Here is a 22,668-nt window from a genome sequence, read left to right on the forward strand (position 1 = left end):
GTTGAGACTGTCTGAAAGCTCTGCGATCCGAATGTGTGTTATATTTCACTGAAAAGAGGAGAGAGCGAGAGTGCATCTCCCTCTCTCCCAGGAGTTTGGGGGGGACAGTCCACGCTCATCTCGCCCACCCAGTGAATGTCTGCTCTTCACCCCTCCGCACACACTCTCCGGGTTGTTGTTGTTGGCCTATTTTTTTTTTGGAGGGGGGGTGCTTTTTGTGTATTTTTCAAAATTTTTCTGTTGGAAGATCAAGACCGGCCAAAAATCCATAATCAAAATGTGTTTGCGTTAGAATTCGCATTGGAAGAAGCGGCGATCCCGGCGGCACAGCCCCTCGGGGAGCGCGGGGCACCAAGTGGCGCTCCGGCGGGGTGACACTGTTTGATCTGTGACTGTTTGGAAGGTGGAGCAGCGCCTGACATCTCCCCCCCAGCGCATGTATGTACGGGGGCTTCACTCCTCTGTCTTGTTTGCTTTCTTCCTCTTAGACTAAGTGCGGGGAGGAAAAGGACAGCCTGGATCGGCCTCGCTGGCGCACAATGAGAAAGCTGCGACCCGCGCACTAAAAACACTCGCCGCGACCCCCGAACAGCGAGGAGCGAGGGGGACAGAAAGTTGCGCTCGGAGACTCTCGGCTCGCGGAGGAAGGCGCAGGGGAGCGCCCGCAGCGGCGCCCGGAGGAGCGCCCGCCAGCAGCACCGCGGCGGCGGCGGCGGCGGCGGCGGCGGCGGCAGCGGCGGCGGGGAGGCGGCAGCATGGAGCGCGGGCCGCGGGCCGGCCCTCCGAGCGCCCGCCGCTGCGCCCGCGGCCCGCGCCGGGGATGACTCCGGGCTCGGCGCCCAGGCCCCGCGCGCTCCGCCCGCAGCCCGGCGGCCGGGACGCGGCCCGCGCGGCCGCGGCCGCCGCCTCCTGAGCGGCCCCGGGCGCGGCCGTCCATGCGAGCGGCGCCCCGCGGACCGCGGCGCGCCCGGAGCCCGGAGCCCGCGGGGACGAGGCCAGAGTTGGGCGCGCCGCGGAGTTGCGCCCGCGCCCGGGGCCCCGCGTCCCCGCGCCCCGCGAACTCCGGCGGCGGCTGAGGCGACGGCTGCGCGGCCCGAGCAGCATGCCGAGGAGGAAGCAGCAGGCCCCCCGGCGCTCGGCAGGTAACGGGCGCGCGGCCCGCGCCGCGGGGAGCGGGGCCGGGAGGAGCGGCGCGGGGTCGGGGGGGGAGGGGGGCTCGGCGGCCGCCGGGCGGGGCGGGGGCGCGGGCGGCGCTCCCTCTCCGGGCCGGGGAGGGAGGCCCGGCCCGCGCCCGGCCGCTCTCGCCCCGGGGCTGCCGTCTGCGTCCTCCGACCTGGGCCGGCGCGCTGCGCGGAGAAACTTGGCGGCGCTTCTCCGTGCCGCGCGGAGCCCCGACGGGCCTGGGAGGCCGGCGGAGGCCGGGGGCGGCGGGTCAGCCGGAGCCCCTCGCCACCTCGGGAGGGGGCGTGCGCCGGGAAGACGCCGCTCCTCCGCGGCCTGAGCGCGCTGGGAAAGTCCTCCGGAGGCGGGAGGCTGAACCTGACACTTGCAATAAGGTCACCAGCCTGGGACGCCAGGAATGTGGTCGGAGGATTTCTCTGGAAAATAGCAGCCTTTAATGTCCTGTGCGAGAGGCTTCTGCCCCCACCCTCTTTTTTTTTTTTTCTTTTTTTATTACCTCTAAAGATGTCTTTTGATCAGGCCAGCACAAGGCAGTGATAGTGCAGAATCTGATTGAACAGAAAAGTTATTTTTCTCTGGAGGAGGAACTGGCAGGAGCTGGTTTTCCTTGTTTTCTGTTTTATTAGAGGATTGCCATCCTTGATTTGATGTGTGATTGATCGCCTGTCATCCGGCAGCCTTTGATCTATTCATTCCTGATAAACATCAATAAATCACTCACCATGGAAACACACATGCTCCTGACAGCTCAGCCACTATCAGGGCGACTTTTCTCTCTCGCTCCCCCTTTTTCCTGCTCCATTTTAATTTCGTCTCAGAAGTTTTACAGCTGCAGCATCCTCAACTCAGCTCACCTCCTAATCCACTGCTAAGACCCTGGTGGGTCGGTTGCAGTGAGGTTTTCACTACAGATTTGAGAAGAGCTCAATAGTTTCTCCCACTCCCTGCTCACATCCTGTCTCAGTTTTGGACACTGTTTGTGGAGCTTGGAGCACAACCGATTTGCCAGTGAGTTAGCACTAAGTAAGGGAGTAAGCCAACTCTCCCCAAGCTTTTAGGGGACAAAATAATGCAAGGGTGTTGTATGTTTGAACAAGTGTGACTCTCTAACAGTTGCAGTATAGAATTGGGTCTAAATAATTTTTGGTGGTGTTCTCAGTAAGGTGCACGTGTTCAGGTCTCCATAGATGCTTTTTCTAGGGAGGCATTTCAAGCAGAGCTCTTTGCTCCCCCCCATTTCAGGGATATGAAGGGTCAAATAAAATAAGCTGATGATTTCCATTAAGATCCCAGACAGAAATGCCCACCAAAGCAGAGGCAGCTTTGATGCTCAGTGTTCACAGCAGAGTGGACAGAAAGAATATTTGCTTTTGAATAACTTTGAGTAGGTGCAGTAAGACACCACAGGGAGTCTCTCCCTCACTGGTAGCCCCCCCAAGAGTAGATCTCAGTCCTTAAAGATATTTACCATTTGCTGGTGCTGGAAGTGAGAGGTCTCTTAGCATTTTTACTGCCATGGGGATTTTTATGATAGAATGTACATTGCAAAGTCATATTTAGATTACTCCTGCTCACTTAAGAACTTTTGCAGTTAAAGTGGCAGGGAATATTTCCGAGGACAAACACAACGCCGAGGGAATGAGGTACTGCAACTTTAAATACCACATTTTTTTTTTTTTAATAAAAGGTTTGAAAGTTGACAAGGGCATGATGGTGCATGGTAATCCGTCCTGGCAGCTCTTACATAAAAACAAGCCGTCAAGGCGACTTTTTTCCAATATTGATTTAATTGTCTGTCTTTTGACAGGCACATATATCATTGGCTTTAATGGTCAATCAAAAGTTGGCAGGCTCAGTGTTTCCATTCTTTCCTCTACACGACATTTGGCATACTTAATCAAAATGCTGCGAAGTGATTGCTATGAGGACTTGATGACTGAGTCATCTGCTGTACAGGAACTTGAGAGGGGAGAAAACCCTAAAAAAGGGAGCCAAAATATATTTCAGTTGAGAGGAAATTGAGACATGTTCCAAGTCTCCTGCGTTTTGAAGTGAGATTTCAAAAATAGATTCCATCCTCAGAGGTCCTGTGTATGTTTAATTACAGGGTTTATTATCTCCGCTCTGATTCTAAACCTGCAGGCCTCTCGTGCTCATTAAATGAGCCATTGTTTAGCTCTCAGCCCCCTGCACTCCTAAAAGAGCATTTCAGGTTGAGTCCTCACAAAATAAGACTGTTTGCTTCCATCTGGAATTACTTCCATTAACCCACATGGGTTCACACTTGCTTATTTTCGCTAATATTTACGTTGGCATAAGCACTCCATACATTTGTAATGCGCTAGGTGAGAAAATCTTGATTTCCTTCATCTTAAGCATTTAATAGGAGTCTTCCATGTTTACAGTCTCCGTCCGAAGCCAGTTCAGTTCCCTCGGAAAGTAGCCAGGATACATTTGTAGTGAATATTATATGTTCATTTTCAGGAAAAGAGAGAGGGCGGTTCTCTACATATGGGAGTCCAGCTATTTTCCAAAGTGGTTTTATTACAACATCCTGAGTAGCTGCTGCTGCTGCTGCTTTTTTTTTAAGCTGCACATTCATTGGCCTCCCCGTTCCATCCGTAACTGATGAGTTTTTCTTTAGAATATCTTAGTGTCAAATAATTGATTGTTTGGTAGCCAGGAAGTTGGTGGATGACAGATGCAGGAGAGCAATACTTCGTAGTGATGAGAGAGGAAGGGAAAATTATCTAAATGAGTCCTCTTTCTATACAAAAATAAAGAAATACTGCTCGGAGGAAATGGCCCCTTCGTAATGAAGCGGCTTCTTAATTATCAAAAAAGGTAAGGTTGTTTAGCCAGCTTCATTAACAGGCCCCTAATTATCTGTAAACCTGATGGATTTGTGACAGGCGTAACGATTAATGCGGACAAATGCAGTGAGCTGTCAAGTTTGCAGCCCGCCTGATGCAATCACGCTGATATTATACAGTCCCCGTGGCCCGAGTGCAGTATTAACTCAATTTGCTGGTGCAGGTGACAAATGGACTTTGCAACCTGACTAATCATGTCACAGAGACAATGCCGCTTAATGACCTCCGTAATCCTGGCTTTGAACTGTGCAATAAAGCCAAGACCGAAAACCCACCACTCAGCTGTTTTTTATTTCTCTCTCTCTTTTTTTCCCCCCGCTTCTGGGGATCCTAATGGTTGTACTTCCTGTGAGTGAGGCCTGCTGTTCTCAGTGGAAGGCAGGGCCGGGATGTCGATGAACAGGCCTGCAATGAAAGTTCGTACGCATCAGTGTTTTCAGGTGTGTGGAGAAGAGCCGCACCAAAGGATGTGGCTGGTCGGGCGCCCCCTCATCCGCCCCGATAATTCTGGTGTGATCTGCGTGTATGTCGACTGGAGGAGGCAGGACTCCCTCTGGGTTAGAGTCGCACCTGTGAGCTGTGTCCCCATCAAGATAGTGACCGTTCCACGCTCGCCCTGAGGGCCTGAAATTTCACCCTTACACACCAAAAAGAAAAAGCTTCGGCCACTGATACCTCAAATTGTGTCAAGCTGTAGAAAGGGATTTTTAGATTGAACCCACGGTGGTGGCTTCGCTTCACAGAGGGAGGATGCTAAATCCGCAAATGGTACCTTCTCCTGTGACATGCTAAGTGATGAACTTCCAACCGCATCATCTTTTCAAGATAGCAAATAACGTGGATTTGATGAGCTGAGTAGATTTCAGAGGTGAACATCCTTTATAAATGAGATTAACAAAGAATATTCCAAGAAAACATGGAGCGTCTGGGTAAACAATTTACTTGGTGTTCCAGCACTCATCACTGCCCTCTCACCCTGTACACACAGGTTGAATCCCACTGGGAGGGGCAATAGCATGTATTTACATGTGTTCCTTTGTTAGTATTTTGTCAGCTACTTAAGGCTGCCCTATTCTGCTGGGAGTGTGTGTGTGTTTTTGTGTGTGTGTGTGTGTGTGTGTGTCTGTGTGTGTGTGTGTGTGTGTGTGTGTGTGTGTGTGTGGTCGGGAGGGCCCAGAGGGAGGGGGCTTGGTCAGTCCCATTCATTCATTCACTAGGACACTTAGGCACCACCTGCTTATGGTTTCTGAATATTTAAGTTTAATTTTGTTAATTATTATTTATTCACACGGGGTGATGAAAATAGTAAGAGACAGTTTTGAATGAAGCTTGAAGTATCTTTTTTTTAAATCGTAGGCATGTCTTATTTTCTACTCACTGCATCTCTTTAGCATAACTGTTAGCAAACAATGGGTAATTTTCTTTCATTGCTGATTATGTTAATATTATGATAATGTATTTAAGAACATCTAGTTGTGTAGTATACTTCAAAATCACTCTTAAAAAAATGATGGTATCGTGTATTTCCTGTTGAGGTGCTGGTGATGTTTACAAGTGTAAAGGAATTCATGAGGATCTGTTCAAGTTCAAATACAAGTGAAATTGGATTGGGGTGGCAAGTTGGAGATTTTATGGTAATGGATTGGCGGGCGTAATCATTTTCAGAAAGTTTCTGGAGGATTCATGCAGCTCAGTAGCAGACACTGCTTCAGTGGACGAGTGTTTTCTCCTGAGGCTTACAAGTCCTTTGGCTATCCGTGGGCTTTGTGTTGTTCTAGTTCAGAAGTAAGACTTCAGAAACCACTCTGTGGTCTGATGGATGCGTGTGGTGGGTGCAGATCCTGTAAGCTATTTTTTGCTAATGTGTTTCAAGACCTGTTGGTGATGGAGAGTTGCTGAGAGGGGGTTCTGGGCAATGCCCACTCGGGAGGTCCCCGCATCCGCGGTGGGTGGGGACAGGGGCCTGGGCGGGCAAACTGGGAGACCCATGAGGTTGGGTGGTGTTGGCTTGGGGTGCTTCTGGAAAGGCGTGGCTCATTGGGCTGGACCCCCATTCATGTTGCACTGCGGCTGAGTACTGGCCTCCCCGTGGAGGAGGCCGAGGGGAGGGGTTACCTGGTTCTGTGCTGCCTGGGTACCTACAGCAAATACCGGCAGCAGAAGGTTCGCCGTTGGTGGCACCTGCCCCGCCAGGTGGCCTTCCGCCTGGAGGTTGGGAGTCCTGGGGCAGGGTTTGCCAGGAACCCTGGATGCGGAGAGGAGGCAGGGGGTGGACCTCACTGCCTCTCTGAGCGAGGGGCAGGGGCCTGGGGCCCTGACATGAGGCTCCTTGGTTCTTAGGAGCCGATGAACGGCGTCACAAACAGAACATCTCAAGTAATGGGTAATCATCGATTGTGTGAATTCACATTTTTACAGAGCACGTTCGACCACCCCTTCCTCATAGGAAAACAAAAACTTAATAAACTGCATGGGATTTTGAATGGATGGCTTAAAAACTCGTGTCTCTCTCTTTCCTCTCCCCCCACCCCCAATTTCTCCCCTTTCTCCTGCTTTTTATTTTATAGACCAAATGAAACATTTGTTACAGCCTTACTGGGCAGGAAGAGGACAATAAGGATTATTTGTACTTGGGGGCATTAAAATGAAGTTGTAAATTGTATTCTGGATCATCTTTCAAAAAAAAATTTTTTTAGACTGAAATCCTGGTGCAATTGTGTTTTTGTTGGGCTCTGTTCTCTCCTGCTAGACGGCAACTTTAATAATGCAAGACTTGGGTGTTTTGTGCAAAATATCATGCATATGGGTTTCTACCTGTATGGGTGTGTCAGGACGTGCATGTTTTTACACTGATTGTGGAAAGAAGGCACATAAGGAGGTTGAGTATTCTCAAGTGGTAGCTAGCAGTCAGAGAGTGATGACAGAATAATGACATTTACATCTCACAAAGTGAATGTATATTGGGTCAATGGTTGTAAAAAGAAAGACCCAGAAGAATATAAAAATTTAAAAATACGCTGAAAATTTAAAGAGATGTGCTAGCCGGTTGCATTCTTTTTGTTTTGGGCTTTTCTACCTTCCCCCACCCCTCCCCTTACCTTTCATTTGTGTCCTCAAATGCCAGTACCTTGACTTTATACGTAAGATGTGCAGGATGGTTGAATCATAGACAGGGCAGACATTAGGAAGGGATTAACTGCTACCAAAACCCGGGTTGCAAACAAAAGCCAGGACAATTTAGGTAGATTAGAGCAAAGGAAAAAAAATATGTGCATAGGAAGGGTATTAAAACTGACAGATGAACAGGGCGAGGGACAAATTCTCCTGCAGCAGCTGTGACTGCGACCATAATCTTGACAGGTGTCAATTAAGAATTACTGCCTGCTGGAGTCATTTTTCCAGCCCAGCTGTCTGCGTGTGAAAGAAATAACACTTTACCCTTGTCACTTTGTTAGTTCTTAGCTATAGCCTCAAAATGAGTGTTGGTGTGCTAATCGATAAGTAGTGTATTAGCAATTTTGCACATTGATTTATGAAGGGGAGCGGCTCCTCCTGTACAGTTATTAGCTGCTGATTAAATGTGCCTATGCCCAGCTAAGGGTGGATATATGTTCCCTGAGAGGCCAGGTCTAGAACAATCTTCTACGAGGCTATGGTTGAAAACACGTTCATCATTGTAGGTCGTTAACAAGACAAGCCCCACTTAGCCAAGGGCAGGAGCCGCACCTGTGCACGGCGGGGGCTGTGTCCCCAGCCCCATCCCGGGCAGCCCGCACCCATGCCGGCCCCTTATTGTTTTCTGGTTCCTCTCGGAAAAGCCTATAAAAAGGAGATGGTAAATTACCCCAGGACAGGGCTCAAGTTCACAATGGACAAAGAGCGGAAGGCGTTTTATTGGAACTTTCTTGAGAATGAGGTGGAACCTCACCGAGGGTTACCTGCTCAGGAGGAAAGCCTGCTGCTGGGGACTCTTTCCTTGGCTTGAATCGTGCACGTGTATATATTTTGCTTTTTTTTTTTTTTTTCGGAGGCAGGGATCACAAACACAATAAAAATAGATAATGTTATAGAATATTAAGAATTAAGATAACTGAAGACAAAATTTACTTGCCAAGAAGGGTTGAGGGTATTTGTTGACTGGATTTCTGGTGCTGTACTAGGAGAGTTGAGATAATTTTCCAAATGACACCCCAGTACTCAGGGGTGATTTAGGGGTGACCGTAGGCTGCTGACAGAAAAGGATACTAGAGGAAAGAATTTGACCTAAGAGATCAGGGTTGTGAAATGTAAATATCAGTGAGAATGTTTGATATATTTCATGGAAAGGTGTAGCTGGGCAGAGTAGAAACAGGTAATTTTTTTTTTTTTTTTTTTTTTTTTTAGTTTTTATCAATAGGGTTGATAGAGGATGCCCTCACAGACAAAAATAAAGCACCACTGTTATTTTTCACCCGGGGAAGGTATTTATTTATTAAGTTGATAACATTTTGAAAAGCAATGAATATAATTTTTGGGACAACAGTTTGCTGGTGCGATAACACTCCTTGAATTGTATACAGCCTAGCACCATCATTTGTCCTTGAGACAAACTGAGCGCCATTGTTATGACATCAGTTAGGTGAACTAAAGGTTAAATCGTAAGTAGCGCAGGGCCCTCCTTGCTATAGAATAATTGTAGCCTTTGCTTTTGGTACAGCCTTGGATTTAAAAGAATTCCTGAAGTCCTTGCAGACTTCTTTTTTGGGGGAGAAAAAAAAACAAGAACACCCAGTATTCTTTAGGAATGTAAAAGCCCTTTTAGAGCAATGACATTTGAGTCAGTCCTCCTTAGTTGGAAATATTTCTAATAATGGAATAAGCGATGGGGTGACCATGCCCTGCACACGTGACCCTGGTGACACATGTGTGGACGTGTGCCTTGTGTTGTGGGTGCTCATCCGCCGTGGGTGCACGGGTGTGCACAGCACACTTGCCCACATACCTGCAGGTGTGGAAATACCTGTCACCTGTGCATGGTCGTAGTGGGAAGTGGCAAATCCCAGGGTCTGTCTCGATGTCATGCTGTCCAACCGTTTACGCAACCCACACTGAAACGTGCTGTCAGGAGGAAGGGGCCTCATACACACTTCACAGCAAAGCACATTTCACTGCACAAAGAAGAGTTTGGCTGCATTTTAATATTTGTTAACATTTCCTACCAGAGAAGCTTCACGGAAGCCTGAAAATCTACCCTCGCAGGCAGGGTCCTTCTGCATTTAAAACACGGCTCCACGTATGGATAAAGTGATAGTTGGCACCGACTTAAAAAAAAAAAAATCAGATTTTTTTTTCTCTGTGTGCCTCTTTTCTTCGGAGCCCTAGGAAATAGGGAAATGCATATAGATAAGCAGTGAACCAACTCTTTTGTACATTTGAACTTCACTGGAGAAATATATTGTTAAATTTATGTACTTGGAAAAACCCAACAGAGCTGCTTACTGAGAATTGGAATAAACGGGCCTCCAGTTACCATTTTTAACGGTTATTGTCAGGCAGTGGGGGGGAGAGGAACACGTCTAGAGAGGGTTCTGAGCTCAGTTCTGGTTTGGTCCTTCCTCCTTTTCAGTCACCTGCTTGGATTTTTCTGGTTGGGGACTGTCTGGATTGGATTTCTATTTTAATTAGCGTTAAATTGTTTATAGATCCCATTGTTTCCCAGTCCAGTCAGACGCGGGCATTCAGGTCGAATCACAACTTTGCTGTTCTTTTCCCGTCGTATTTCCTGGGAAGGCCTCTTGGCCCCACTGCTTGCTTAACCTTTCCATGTTTCCCGGCCTCTCGTTTCTAGCTTCGCTTCTGTTGTTGATCCACACGCTGCTGCAGGAGTAAGCAGTTTTCTTAGAGGATAGACATTTTTTTTTCTTTCCCTGTCCATTGTGTCTTTCTGAAATTCTGTGCCCACACGAACAGGGATCTGTCTTTTGTTTTTAAGGGGAAAAAATAGTCAGGAATCAATGACATGATTTTAGATCTGACCATTTCTATCTTCTCGGCAAAATGTAATTCAGGATTTCCTCATTCTCGGGACTGCGGTGCGTTCTGCAGGAACATAGCCAAGGAGAACCCCCCCCCCCACAAGCTACCAGCACAGGCTGCTTCCCAGGCCTGCGTTTCTGCTCCCAGAAGGGCCAGTGTTAACCGACTACATACTGGACCTGCTGTGCATTTCCCAATTTGAAATATGGGCATTTCTGCCTCAACTTGCTAGCTGCAATTTTAAAAGGTGTGTTTGGAGCTCCTTTCTGGAGGAAATTAGCATATGGTAAATATAGGTCAAGTACTTACATGCTGATAAATTCCACTCTGGAGCTTGCTTGAAGGCAGGGAAGAGAGAGGGAGTGAGGAGCTTGGAGTGCATCGAGGTTTAGGAAATTTGGTGGTGAAAAATACCCTCAGCTCTTAGTTAAAAGTAAAGTGCATCTTCAGCAGGATCATATGATGAAATAAATTAAATCAGCAGTGAAGGTCAGTGTACATTCTGACTTGGGGATGTGAACTTTTCAGAAACCTGTATTTATTACATTTTACTATTTTTAAAAGCCAGGCTGCAAGATTCATAGCAAGAAGTGGCACGACATACCAGTGAACGCTGAACCGTAGTGAAGGCTCTTTTCAAAATGGTTAATACGCCTTATTGGCAAGTCCTCCCTGGCGCTCCTGTCATGGCTACAGCACAGCTTCAAAATATATGGATTTAAAACGCAAGTATCGTGACTAATATTTATTTCAAGTACAGAATGTGTCACAGCAGTGGGCCATCCGATTATTAATGCAGTAAACTGTGTAATACTCTGTAAGCGCCTGCCCTGCTTCGGTTCTTAGCTACATGAAAATAACAGTAAAACATGTCTGTTTTTTCCTGCTAAGCTTTATTGTTACCTGGGAAGGGGCTGGCACCCAGAAAAGCCAAATACAGACAAATAATGTGACCATAAACCATGCCTTAGCATTACTACGCTGTGCAGAAATCTCTTTGAACTGCCCCCAAACTTTGAGAACCTATCTATCTAGCTATATATTTTAATTTTAACAATTTAAAATTGAAGGGAACTGCTGTAACTTCGGAAAGTAATTGGAAGTAAACATTCTAATAAATATCCTGCATCAGCCAGGAGGTAGCTCACACGGTTAGTGCTCGGTGAATTGCACGTGAAACACTAATAATATTAATGAAAATAGGCCGGGGGGCTTGTGAAAGGCGGCAGCACACGAAGGTCTGCCTCGCCGCTGCCGGTTGCGTGGCCGTGGGCACGGGGGCCGGTGCTGCCTTGCCGTGTTTTATTTCGTGCAGGAGGAAAGTTTCCTCACTTGATTCAGCAGGTACTGAATTCGCGCTATTTGTCAATTTAAAATGGGTACTCGGAATTTATTTTAGAAAAAGGCAGCAGAAGGAATCTCATACCTAGGCGAGTTGGGAGACTCAGAGAGGTGATTTTGGAGCATGTTTCCCCCCCAGCACGTTCATGAACTGGGAAAATGAGTGTCTCAAAAGCTCTCAGAGAAAACCAACTTGGAGCTTCGATGATCACAAAAGAGCCTTGTCTCCGGTCTCTCTTCGGCTCCTCCCCTTTCCAGGCTGAGTCCCCGGGAGCCGGTGTCCCGGGCGGTGGAGGGATGGTCCCGACCCTCCAGCAGTTCAAGCTCAATGCCCTTGACACCCACCCGCGCCCAGGTCTGCGGGGACGGCGGGAGGGCCGGCTGGGGCCCTCCTCCCCCTGCCTGAGTCCCAGTTACTGAACGGGAGATGCTCGGTGCCGGCCTTAGGGAGGCCACGTTTAAGCCGAGTTCTCAGACACCGCCCCACCCTGCCCCCAGCCCTCTATTTTTTTGTGGAAACAAATTCAAATCCAGTAGGTGCTGTGTGCATGGTAACTGAATTCCCAGGTTCTCAGGCACTTTTCTCAAAAGTAAGAGCTTGTTGTGGTGTTTGGCTAAATTTCTGGGAGTAGCTGGCTGAAGGCATTAGACTACTGAGAGCCTGGCTTATTCCCAAAGGGTTTCTGCAAATTAATCACCCTGCGAGCTAAATTTGTTTATAGACGTATCTGGATGGAGGAGGAGCTCATCTTCTCCATGCGCTCTGTACAACACCTGCTCAAAGTATTAGGTGGCAGCAGCTCCTGCTAGAGCGGCAGGACCCAGTGTCTCGTGACGGTGGCGAGGGTGATGACGATGACAATAACACACTGGAGCCCCCGTTTTCCCTCCTGGGAACCCAGGCCCCGCAGTCATCTCCGTGAGAGTCGAGGTGGTCCAGGGATACGTGGAGATTTTATATACGTATAAATTCGGGTGTCTGTTTCTATAGCAATGGCTTCTTCAAAATAATTTAGTAGTTTAATACAAAAGCAGTGGATGGATTTTTATGTACTCGTATAGGGAAGATTTTTTCTCCTTTTTTTTTTTTTTTTTAGTTTCACACATGTTCAGTTTTAATGGGTAATAATTACATCTTTGTGTTTTGATGTCAGGCTGGTTATGAGGCCTAATTCTGCAGGCAGGCTCCTCATTGATTTGCTCGGAACTGCTGATTTTTTAGAGAGAGAGGGAGAGAGTAACAGGCCAGGATTGCCTTCTGTTTTCAAGACCAGTTAACACTTAAGTGGCTCCTCCAGTCCCGTTTCTAACAGACACATTTGTTTTCCCAGCCTTTTTTCGCCAGGCCCTGGAATCGAACACACATATGGTTTTGTGGTTGGGTTGTTTTTTGAAAGGCAGATTCCTTAAAAAAAAAAAAAAAAAAAAAAGACCCCCCCACCCCCCACCCCCAACCAACCCTCTTTGCAGGCACCCTCTCCCCATCTCCCAGCTCCAGCCTGGGCCTTGCTGGCCTCGTCTCTGCAGCTCTGCCTTGTATGTGCTGGGAAGGCAGTAAAAATGAGTGCTAATCAATCTTCCAGCGAGAAGCACTGGGCATTAGAAGGCCGCTGTCCTGTGACTAAACACACCCCTTTTATGGAGTATTGGTACTAATAAAGGCCAGCTTACTACTGAGGCAGAGACCAAAGTCTGGGTGAGGTCAACCCTGACTGACAGTCATCAGTCATTGTTAATGATACTTTTTCCTGTGCTTTCTAAGGGATTCTGAGCAGAGTGCAAATCATTCGGGGTCATTCATAGTTCATGTACCCACAGATGGCAAAGGTTTTGAAAGACTTCACTTTAAACTTGTTAAAAAAAAAAAAAGATCCTCACTTTTTTTTTTTTAAAGGAAAGGAAAATACCCCCAAAACAAAACATAGATTTTTCTTATTGGAGCGTTTTCATGTTCTTTCAACCTAATAGATGTTTTACACACTACGGTGCCTGTGCGTTATTAAAAGAGACATAAATTTATGTTTTATGACGTCTGTCTGCTTTAATTATTACCTCTGATGTCTATTGGTGACTAAAGAGAGCTTAACAGGATTTCTTTCTCTTCTTAAATTTCGTGTCGTGAAACCCAGCTAGTCCCTGACACATGTGTGTTCCTCACTTTCAGGATTATTTTATAAATCCCTTTCTGATGAGCGGAAGTGTCAAATCAAGGACAGGTCATAAAGTAAAAGTATAAACCTTTTAAAGAGGGACCTTGGTCATATATAAACATTCTGCACACTATCTGAATTTTTTATGGACTAAAGAAAAATTATATTTCAGCTGGAGGAAGAGAGAAGTTTAAACATCAGCCTGTGTTTTAATGTATGATTTTTCCCCCCTCATGCTCTTATTTATAGCCAGGGAAGAAACCATGAGTGTTAGGGGCAACTTTCAACATTTTTGACTTGATCTGGAGGCTGCCTGTTAATTGTACGTGTTTCAAGTCAGAAGGTTGACTGTGAATTGATTCTTGAGCTCCATGCTGTCGATCAGGGGAAACCCTGGGTGCGGGGCAGAGGCCTGGGTCTTTGTTCTTTCACTAATTTTTTTCTTCCCTTCCCTGAGCCTCAGTTTCCTTCCAGTAAATAAAGGGGGTAAATGATTAGAAGCCCCCCAAGCGTTACCACCCCACAGCCCTGCGATCTGTCGAACCCCTCTCAGCACCCTGAGTTGAGGGACGTGGTTGCCATGAAGCAACAGCTGTCCCCCACCTTTTTTTTTTTTAAGCTGATTGTGCACGGCGCATGTGTGTTTGGGAAAACGTGAGTTTATTTTTACTTATGAAATTGGAAGTCAGCGAAAGCTGAAATCAACAGCTCCTGGACCCTTCGGCCACTTTTTGTGTCAAGGCACGTGGAACTATGTCACCTCATGGAAGACCCAGGAGTCGGACTGGGTGGGGTCCTAGGGTGTGCAGTGTGTGGTGGCCAGCGCCAGGGATGCTGCGTGCCCAGGACCCTGGCAAGTGCTTCCTGGGCCCCGTTCACCTTAAACCACCGAAAAGGAGGCTGGAGACGCGCCTGTGGCTTTTTAAAGCTTAATGGCTTACTCGCTTTTTTAAGGAAACGTGGGGTCTTTGGAACTGAATTCAGCGAGTGCTTCTGAGCACCTACTGTGTGCAAGCAAGGCGTGGCGTCGGAGCTCACAGGGACGTCGGAGACGGGGCGTCTACGGGTTCCTTCTGCGAACGTGGAAAGGGCACTTTCCCACTGGGAAGTGGGTCTGGCCTCTGTACGCCTGCCCCGCGTGCCCCTTCCAGCAGCAGAAGGGGCCTCCCAGCCTCAGCAGGTCTTCTGGACACCAGGCACGGGGACCGCGTGGTCTCGGGGACGCCTCCGGCCGTCTCCCGCCCGCGTGCCGGCGGGATGGGCAGCGGGGGCAGCCGTTCCCAGGAGGGCAGCGCCGGCGGGGCGCGGCCCGGAGCCCCCCGCTGAAGGCGGCGTCCTGCCGCTGACTTCCCTTCCTGCTGTCCCTTAGGAGGACTAGGGACCCCTCAGAGCCGCAAGTCCTCTGATAACAGGCTCTCCTGGTTGATTCTGGGGGGCACATGCTGTTCAGAACTCAGCCAATCGAGAGTCCCTCGGTGAAGACGCCGGTCTGCGCTTGGCGTGAACGTCCAACCCCAATTTGATGAAACGGGAGGCTCCAATGATAGTCTGTGCTGAACAGTTGGTTTAGAAATACATGCAACCTCTAGGAAAATCCCTGTAAGGCGGTCAGATGTAAAACGTGGAACTCAATAGTGGGGGTGGGCGCAAAACTAGCAACATATTTTCTTTTTCTTTTTTTTAAACAACTTTATTGTGGGATAATTCCTGGATAGTAAACTACACATATTTCAGATATACAATTTGATGGAGTTTGATAGATGTCTACACCCATGAAACCACCACCACAATCAAGACAGCTAACATTTCCCTCATTCCCAAAGAGGTGCAAATTTCGAACTCCCAATGTATCCCCTCCCACTCCGTTTACCTCCTGGTAACCATACGTTTTCCAGTCTGTTTTCTATGTCTGTGAGTCTGTTTCTGTTTCTAGCAACATATTTTCAAGGTGAAGTTACACATGCAAACGTAAACGTTTGGTTGCAGGGTGCAAAGGCCTGGCTGTTCAGACCAAATCAGTCCTGATGGGGAAAGCGCAGTGTTCAGGTGCAGCTCTTCCTACATTTAATTTTCCTCGTGTAGTTCGGGAGACACTGTCTCCAAGGAATGGGTCTTTCCCTGCTCCCCACACACCCCCTCTGTTTTTCTAGAACCTTCCACAGTTCCCACTGGTGGCGGTGAGCCCACTGAGGCTGTGACTCCTCCCTGGTTGCCCTCTGGAAGACATCTATCAGGCACTGTCTTATCTGTTTGTAAGGCAGCTCAGGCCCCAGATTTAAGTCATGGGTTCTGGCTACAAGTTAGAGTGTGATTAATAATTGACTAATGTAGCTTTTATTTATCACAGGCTAGCACATTTCGCCATTACTGAGTTAATTTATGTTAAGTGTAAGCTGTCGTTCAATCTGTTTTTCAACTTTTTTCTCCCCCCAATCCTAAGTCTATCTTTCACTTTTTGAGAAACAAAATTCTTACACAGGGCACAGGCTCACTCGGTGCCAAAAAGTTGATTTCCTTTTCACGGGGGCCATACATCACCAGCCCTCCCAGCTGCACTGTCAGCCGGTGACAGAATGACATGTGTCATTTATCAAAGGGGCCAGGCTGGGCCTTGGGAAGGGCTGCCGACAAAGCCTGAGAGAGTTCATTTTGCAGTCCCCGCCTACCCTCTGTAAGCCCCTTGCCAGGAAGGCCTGTGATGTTTCTGTCTTCACAGCATTACTGTAAGTCGTTCAGCCTTCCCAGAATTAACCCTTCCCACCTCAGCCCACAGCAGCCACGACAGGGTCCAGCCGGAGGGGGCCGAGACCCCAGAAAGCGATGGTGCCCCCTGGGACGCCCCTAGTCGCTGGGTAGGTGCGCCCACAGAGCCTCTCCTTCCTGGCCCCACTTTTTAGTGATGTGAGGAGTGCAAGCGCTAAGTTTTGCTGAGCAGGACAAGGCCAGAACCATGAAGAACGATGCCAGTGAGGCCCCCAGGACGTCGGCCCCACCCCTCCCCTGGGGCAAGTGCGGGCCTATGTTTCTTTTAGGACGTGTTTTCCTCCAGGCCGTTTTTTGATGCTACTTACTAAAACCCGATGGAAGTTTCTTCTCTTTCTCTGTTGCTCTGAATCTATAACCCCATTCCTGCCACCACCACCCCCTCCGAGACAGTGATGTGGTTTGGGTGTCAACGGATTTTTTTTTTTTTTTTTTTGAGGAAGAAGAAGCAGGGCTACCCTTACTGCCCAAATTGTGTAGTTTTCCTGTGAATCCCCAAACCACAAGAAAACAACCAAAAAAGTGGAAAGGAAACAAAAAAAATCTGCTGGAGGGGAGCACAGTGTTAACACGTAAAAGCATTTGGTTAAAAGAAGTGTGTTTCTTCCCCCCCTTGAAGGGAAGAGTTGTGCATTTTAATCACGTGTGAGAACGTGAGGAAAGTTACTGTCTTTCCGTCCCTTCTCCTTTGTACTTTGTGTAAGTCCTAAGCCTGAAGTTATTTACAGCTTCAGATAGCATTTAAAGAGATAGCTAAGCAGACTGTTGCCTCCGCCAGGAACTTTCCAGAAAGACGTCCTATAAATTAGCCATTGCTCAGGAGTGGCTGTTTTCTAGGCAGAGCTGGCCCTTTCATTTGTCTACATAAGGCTAATTTATTTTTGCAGCCAGATGTGAGCTGACAGCCATCACTCAGAGCTTCCTTCCCCAGCGTCACGAGGTCGGGAAAACAGTCACGTTTCCCATTTTACAGAATCCCCATCAACATTATTGAAGATGGATGTATCTTTAAAGCAAAGATTGATTGTGGATATCGGAGTTATGGTACCATTTATCACGGTGAATATTATTTAGACTTGGGTTGTACAAGGCTGTAACTCGAGACCCAGCCGGGGGAGGGACGATCTGGAAACACGAATCCATGAACTTTAATGGATGGATGTTTTTTTCAAAGCTCAACTCACTATAGCGTGATTTACTTTTCTTACAGAAGGGAAACAAGCATTTCGGTTTTAAAGGGACAGCATACTGGATTGTCCTGTTCCGTGGGTCCCCACCCCCGCCCCTCCCTGGGGAGGCCGAGGACAGTCAGAGCTGCGGAGAAAGCCAGGTGGCACAGCCTGTGGCCCTGCAAACGTGCATTTAAGATTGCGTCCCAGATCTTCCTCATCCTTGTAGGACTCTGCTAGTGTTAGAAATGGAGGTGCACTCTGGGGCTTAGCATCATCAGGGCAACAGTTAAGACGCTATGTGTTTGAAACCAGCTCGCCTCTCCTGAGTGCTCTAGGTAGTGGCCATTTATATTTAGGAAGACAAATGAAGCCGAAACTCCTCTGTGGCAGGAGCATGAAGCTTTGGGGAGGATGCACAGTTATCTCCGAGCGCCTAAAGGCTGTAGCACATGCAAGAGAGAGAAGGCGTCTCGTCGACCTAATTAATGGCAGCCTTCGCTGTGGCGTGGTTCCCGATGCTGGCTCAGCTGGGAGCTGAGAGAGCTTGCCACCCAGGACCAGGGCATCAAAAGTTGAAGCTTCCGATGACTGGCCCTCATACCTCTGTTCTTAGAAAACTGTAGCGCTGGGCATCCTGGTGAATCTGTAATTCCTTCCTGGGGTGGATCCTGGAAGTTCGCTCCGTTTCTGAGGAGCCGCTGCACCTGCCATCCCTGGGTCAGAAGCGCTGTCTACCTGTGGCCTTGCTCTTTGGCCCCTCACTCGTTTTATTGTTCACTTTGCTTTATTTCTTCCTTTCGTTTCAGGGGCGTGGGTGCCTGTGGTGGGTGGAGGAGGGCCTGAAAGGGAGTGCGGGGTTGGCTGCAGTCAGCCCCAGGCTGGGTGGGGGTTGGGGAGCTGCACCCTGGGCATCCCAGCTCCCACCCGACACAGCTCTGAAGCTCAGAGTATGACTTGGAATACACACCCTCCCCGCCCCCTTTGGGTTTTAAAGTGTAAACAGTTCCTTGCAATAGTGCACAGTCCTGAACACAAAGTCATTCTTTTTAGCACTGGAAACTAAGCAGCTTTTGGAGGGTGCCCAGTCTGACAGGCCAGTGTAAACGCAGCCCCTGCAGGTGCCATGCGGTAGGGCCCCCTCCCCTGCCCCTGCAATGCTCCTCTCTGTTCACAAAGTCACTCACTGACTTGTCTGTGTCCCTGATAGACACTAGGCCCCGCGAGGGCAGGACTGCGTGGTGTCCTGTCCTCTGAGCCCAGCACGGCCCTCCACTCGTGCTGCTGGGAGGACCACGCCCAAGGACGGGCGAAGGAGGCATTTGCCGTGTCCCGCGGACTGTGCGGGCCCGCGCGCCAGCGATGGGCGGGGCCTCAGAAGACAGGAACCTGCTTGCTCCTTCAACCCGCTGACCCAGGTCGGGCGGCGGCGTGGTGCTCTCGGCAGCCGCCTTCCTTATAATACTGATGCACCTTAAAAAAGAGCACCGAGATCCAGTATCACAGGTGGGGAGGGACGCAGAAAGCGGGCAGAGCGAATTTCTGGCGCCCGCTTGTGAACGTTAGGTAGAGAGCAGTCACACAGCACCTGGAAAAATAAGGGCGTCCGTCCCACCTTTGCTCACGTGCTGATGGACATGCTCAGGACTGTGAGGGTCTCCCATCAGTCTTGTCCGGGTACAGGTCTCCGTTTATTTGCAAGTTAAAAGCACATTCTTGGCCTTTTCAGAACATTTGAAAAGTCTGCAAACAGGAAGTAGTCTATCAACTTCGTATGAATCACGGCATCCGTGATGCTGGCCGAGGTCAGACCATTACACTAAATACACTGTGAGCATTATTAATGCGTGGGGTTCTCCGCTGTCTTTGTGATGGAGGACCACCGCTTCCTGATGAGAAGTTGTGCGGGGGTGAGAGATTCGGCGGAGCCCCCCTGTCTTGGAGTGACTGGCAGGAGGTCAGGAACTCAAGTCTCTGACAGGGCAGCCTGTTCAAGCCAGCACACCTTACCCGGGGCCGCAGCTCCCAGGGAGGCTGAAAACAGGAACGGGAGCACCTCAACTTCAGCAGACACGGCCGTGCATCTGTGAGGAGGCCAGATTTATCACGGCGCATTATGGGGTGCGGCAAATGTCATGAAAACCATTGTTTTTTAATTTTTTTTTTCTTGGAGCGTTTGAATGAGGTGATTTATGGGAGTTATCCATCTTAAGGGTCATCTGTCATTTTTTAGTTGCTAGGCAATCAAACCAGCAGCTGTTTGCTTTGAATCAAGCTGAAAAGTTGTCAGTCACCACACGCAGGTATGACCTTAGTGGTTGAAAACATCATGTGTGCAAAATTAAAGAGACATCATCTTTCTTCCCCGAGTCCCCTGGCTGCCCCGACATTGGTTGGGGTAGCACCGGCCCTCCCTGGATCGTACAAGGAAAAAGGAACAAAGGAGCGGATAGAAAATTGCTCGGCTGGAATCTTGAGGAAATCCTTGCACACCGCATCACCCGTTCCACGTTTGTGCTGTGCAGGAGGTGGGGAGAGGTGACTCCAGGCAGTGCCCCTGGGGGCGGGGAGGGGAACCATGTGATTTATAATGTTTCAATCAGCCAGTGAAAAAAAGAGTAAACATCAGTTCTCCGGTGGGGAAAACCAAACCCCAGCTGCTCAGGGCACAGCCCTGGTCGGAGGCCCATCTGACAGCATTTTGGGGTTGGCAGCGGTTGCCCTGGGGTGAGATGCAGTTTCTGCCCTGTCGGGTCCTAAGGGGAGGGCGTGTAGTCATGGCCCACTGGCTCCCTCCCCTGGGACCCTGGCTGTTCAGCTTGGAGTGGACTCAGCCCACTCTGCTCCTGCTGGTCCTCCTGTCTCTTGGGGTCCTTCTGAACACAGGACTTCTCCCCAGATCTTGCATCTGTTGGTCGCCCTCCAAGGCACTTTGCATCTCTCTGAAGCGTTGCTGGCTTTGAGGGGACAATTCTCGGGGCAGGCAGCATGCTAGCTTGTGTGTAGGTATTCGTGCCTGCCTGCACCCTGCAATCTTAGGTACTCACAGGGCTTCCAAAACTACCCCTAGTAAGAAAAACAAATGGCATTTTACAACCTGTTTTTAATCATTTCAGCGAGATTTCCATCATTTGTGAAACCTTCCGAGTAGAAATATTTCCTTTGTTTCTCAGTTGGGTTTGTCATGTATCCCTACGGGGAATTTGCACCAATAAAGCCGAATTTTAGGCATTTGTGTGCCACAGCGTGTACTATTGTCTTTAATTCAGATTGCCTGGACGGTTTCCATTTACTCGATTTGGCTGATTAATCTTTAGACCAGGTAGCTGGGGGATCTTTAGTATGTATTTTGGAAGTCTAAACTATGTTCAATTGGGGAATTAGGTTAGCCTTAGTTTGTCATACAATCTTTTTCTGTTCATTTGATAGGTGCTTCTGAAACATTTCTTTGTAGGGGATAGTTTTGTACGTTGGAAAAGGTTTCCGATCACGGCTTCTCCTGTGCCGGGGGTGTGTATACTGGGGCTCCGGGTAAACTGTGAAGGAAGCCCTGGTATGTGCCCCCTGCCCCAGACAGCGTTCATGCTGACAGTGGTGGGGAGGGTTCAGGGGAGGAGCCACAGTCCTGCACCTGAAATCCTGAGGCCAGATACCTTCTGGAAGTCAGCAATATCCTGGTTTCCAAAAGGAAGTCAGTGCCTGTGTTGCAGGGCTCACAGCACCGTCGGCTCAGGGAAACGTGGGTTTTCCTACAGCGAGTCCTGGGAGCGTTCGCTCCCAGGACTGGAGGCCGTCATCCCCTCATGTGCATTTGGGTCAGGGTTTACTGCCAGTGAGGCCAGATCAGGCTAGATTTGCAAAGTTAGGAGAAACCCTTACGTCCCCAGAGCTGTTTGGATTTTGGAGTTGGGGGCAAAGCTTGTGGGTCTGTGTTAGCGCGCAAGCCCGTTCCTGCAGCTCCGGGCTGGTCGCAGCGCTCCGTCAGCTGTGGGACGCCTCTTCCTCCACGTGGGAGAGGCTCCTGCCTTCCGGAGCCTTCCCGGGCGCCTGTGTCAAGCTTTAAACTGCAGAAACATGTTTTACTGTCAGTATGTTCTCGTGCATCTGGGGAGCCTTCAGTATGGTCTCTCATTTTGGGGGGAGGAAGTCTGGAATTAGCATCATAACATAATTTACTCAGGGAGGAAAAAGCGGAAACCCTCCTTTCACAGTGCTCCAGTGTTCCTGTTCATTTTCCCGGTGAATATGTAAGTATGATGACAACACCAAAAAGAGGAACCGGCCCGTCACTGCACCCCTGTAAGAAATGTGCTGAGATGCACACCACGCGAGGGCCACTGGTTCTGGGTGACCGGCGTCAACACGCGGGGGTCACAGACAGGCCGGGGTCCTTTCTTTCTTTCCGGTGGGTCGGGTTGGGATGAGTCAGCCCCGGGATTCATATCGGTGATCCGCCGTAGCTCTCAGAATTGTGGAGTCTAAAGGGCCCCATCGACAAGCCTCCTTTTGGAGGGGCTATATTGAGCCTCCTCCCGCTCCTCGCAGGGAAAGGCTGCCCCTGACCTGTGGCATGGCCCGCGCAGGTGCACCCACTAAACCCCCGCAGGGCCGCCCTGCTCGCTGGGTAAGATTCAGTTCCCAGCCGGTAAGACTTCATGCAGTGGTGCAGTGGGTTGGGAAGATTGATTAATTGATTTTTAAAATACTTAAAAAAAAAAAAAACCCTTTTAGGAGGCACCTGAGCATGCAGGTCGTTGAACATCCCTCTGTATCCCTCTCTGTGGTCTTCAGAGCTCTTTGAAACACAAGGCTGCACGTGGGGTTTTGCTCCCTTTCAGAGTCCGCTTCTTAATGTCGTTGAGAAGAGGCTTATTTTAGCGGGGCCCCTCCCTATACGGACAGGAGCTGAAACCTGTGCAGCAAGTTTGGGGGATCTCTCTCCTGCCACCAGATGCGCTGCCCACATGTACCCGATGGCTGGTCGCAGGGCTGGCCAAGGATGCCTGGGGCCAGGCTGTGGGCCAGACAGACACAGGGCGGCCCAGTGGAGCCTTGGCTGGACTCTGAAGTTCCAGCCGCCGGCTCCCCGCGCACCCTCCCGCAGCCCAGGCTCCTCTTCCCACCCTGCCTTGCTCCTGCCTGGCTCTCTGTCCATTTACTTCTCTCTCTCACCTC

General features: G+C 49.3%; 1 protein-coding gene across 1 annotated transcript in view; it reads left to right on the plus strand.

Annotated features, from left to right (window-relative positions):
* Window positions 1-964: 964 nt before the first annotated feature.
* Window positions 965-22,668, plus strand: part of TSHZ1 (teashirt zinc finger homeobox 1) — a 71,167-nt gene continuing 49,463 nt past the window's right edge. The window contains exon 1 of the mRNA XM_031441737.2: window positions 965-1,142. Coding sequence (XP_031297597.2) covers window positions 1,103-1,142 — 40 coding nt within the window. The 5' untranslated portion in view covers window positions 965-1,102. The remainder of the gene's footprint in view (window positions 1,143-22,668) is intronic.

Source organism: Camelus dromedarius, chromosome 28 (assembly GCF_036321535.1).
Source record: "Camelus dromedarius isolate mCamDro1 chromosome 28, mCamDro1.pat, whole genome shotgun sequence".
Taxonomy (NCBI): Eukaryota; Metazoa; Chordata; class Mammalia; order Artiodactyla; family Camelidae; genus Camelus; species Camelus dromedarius.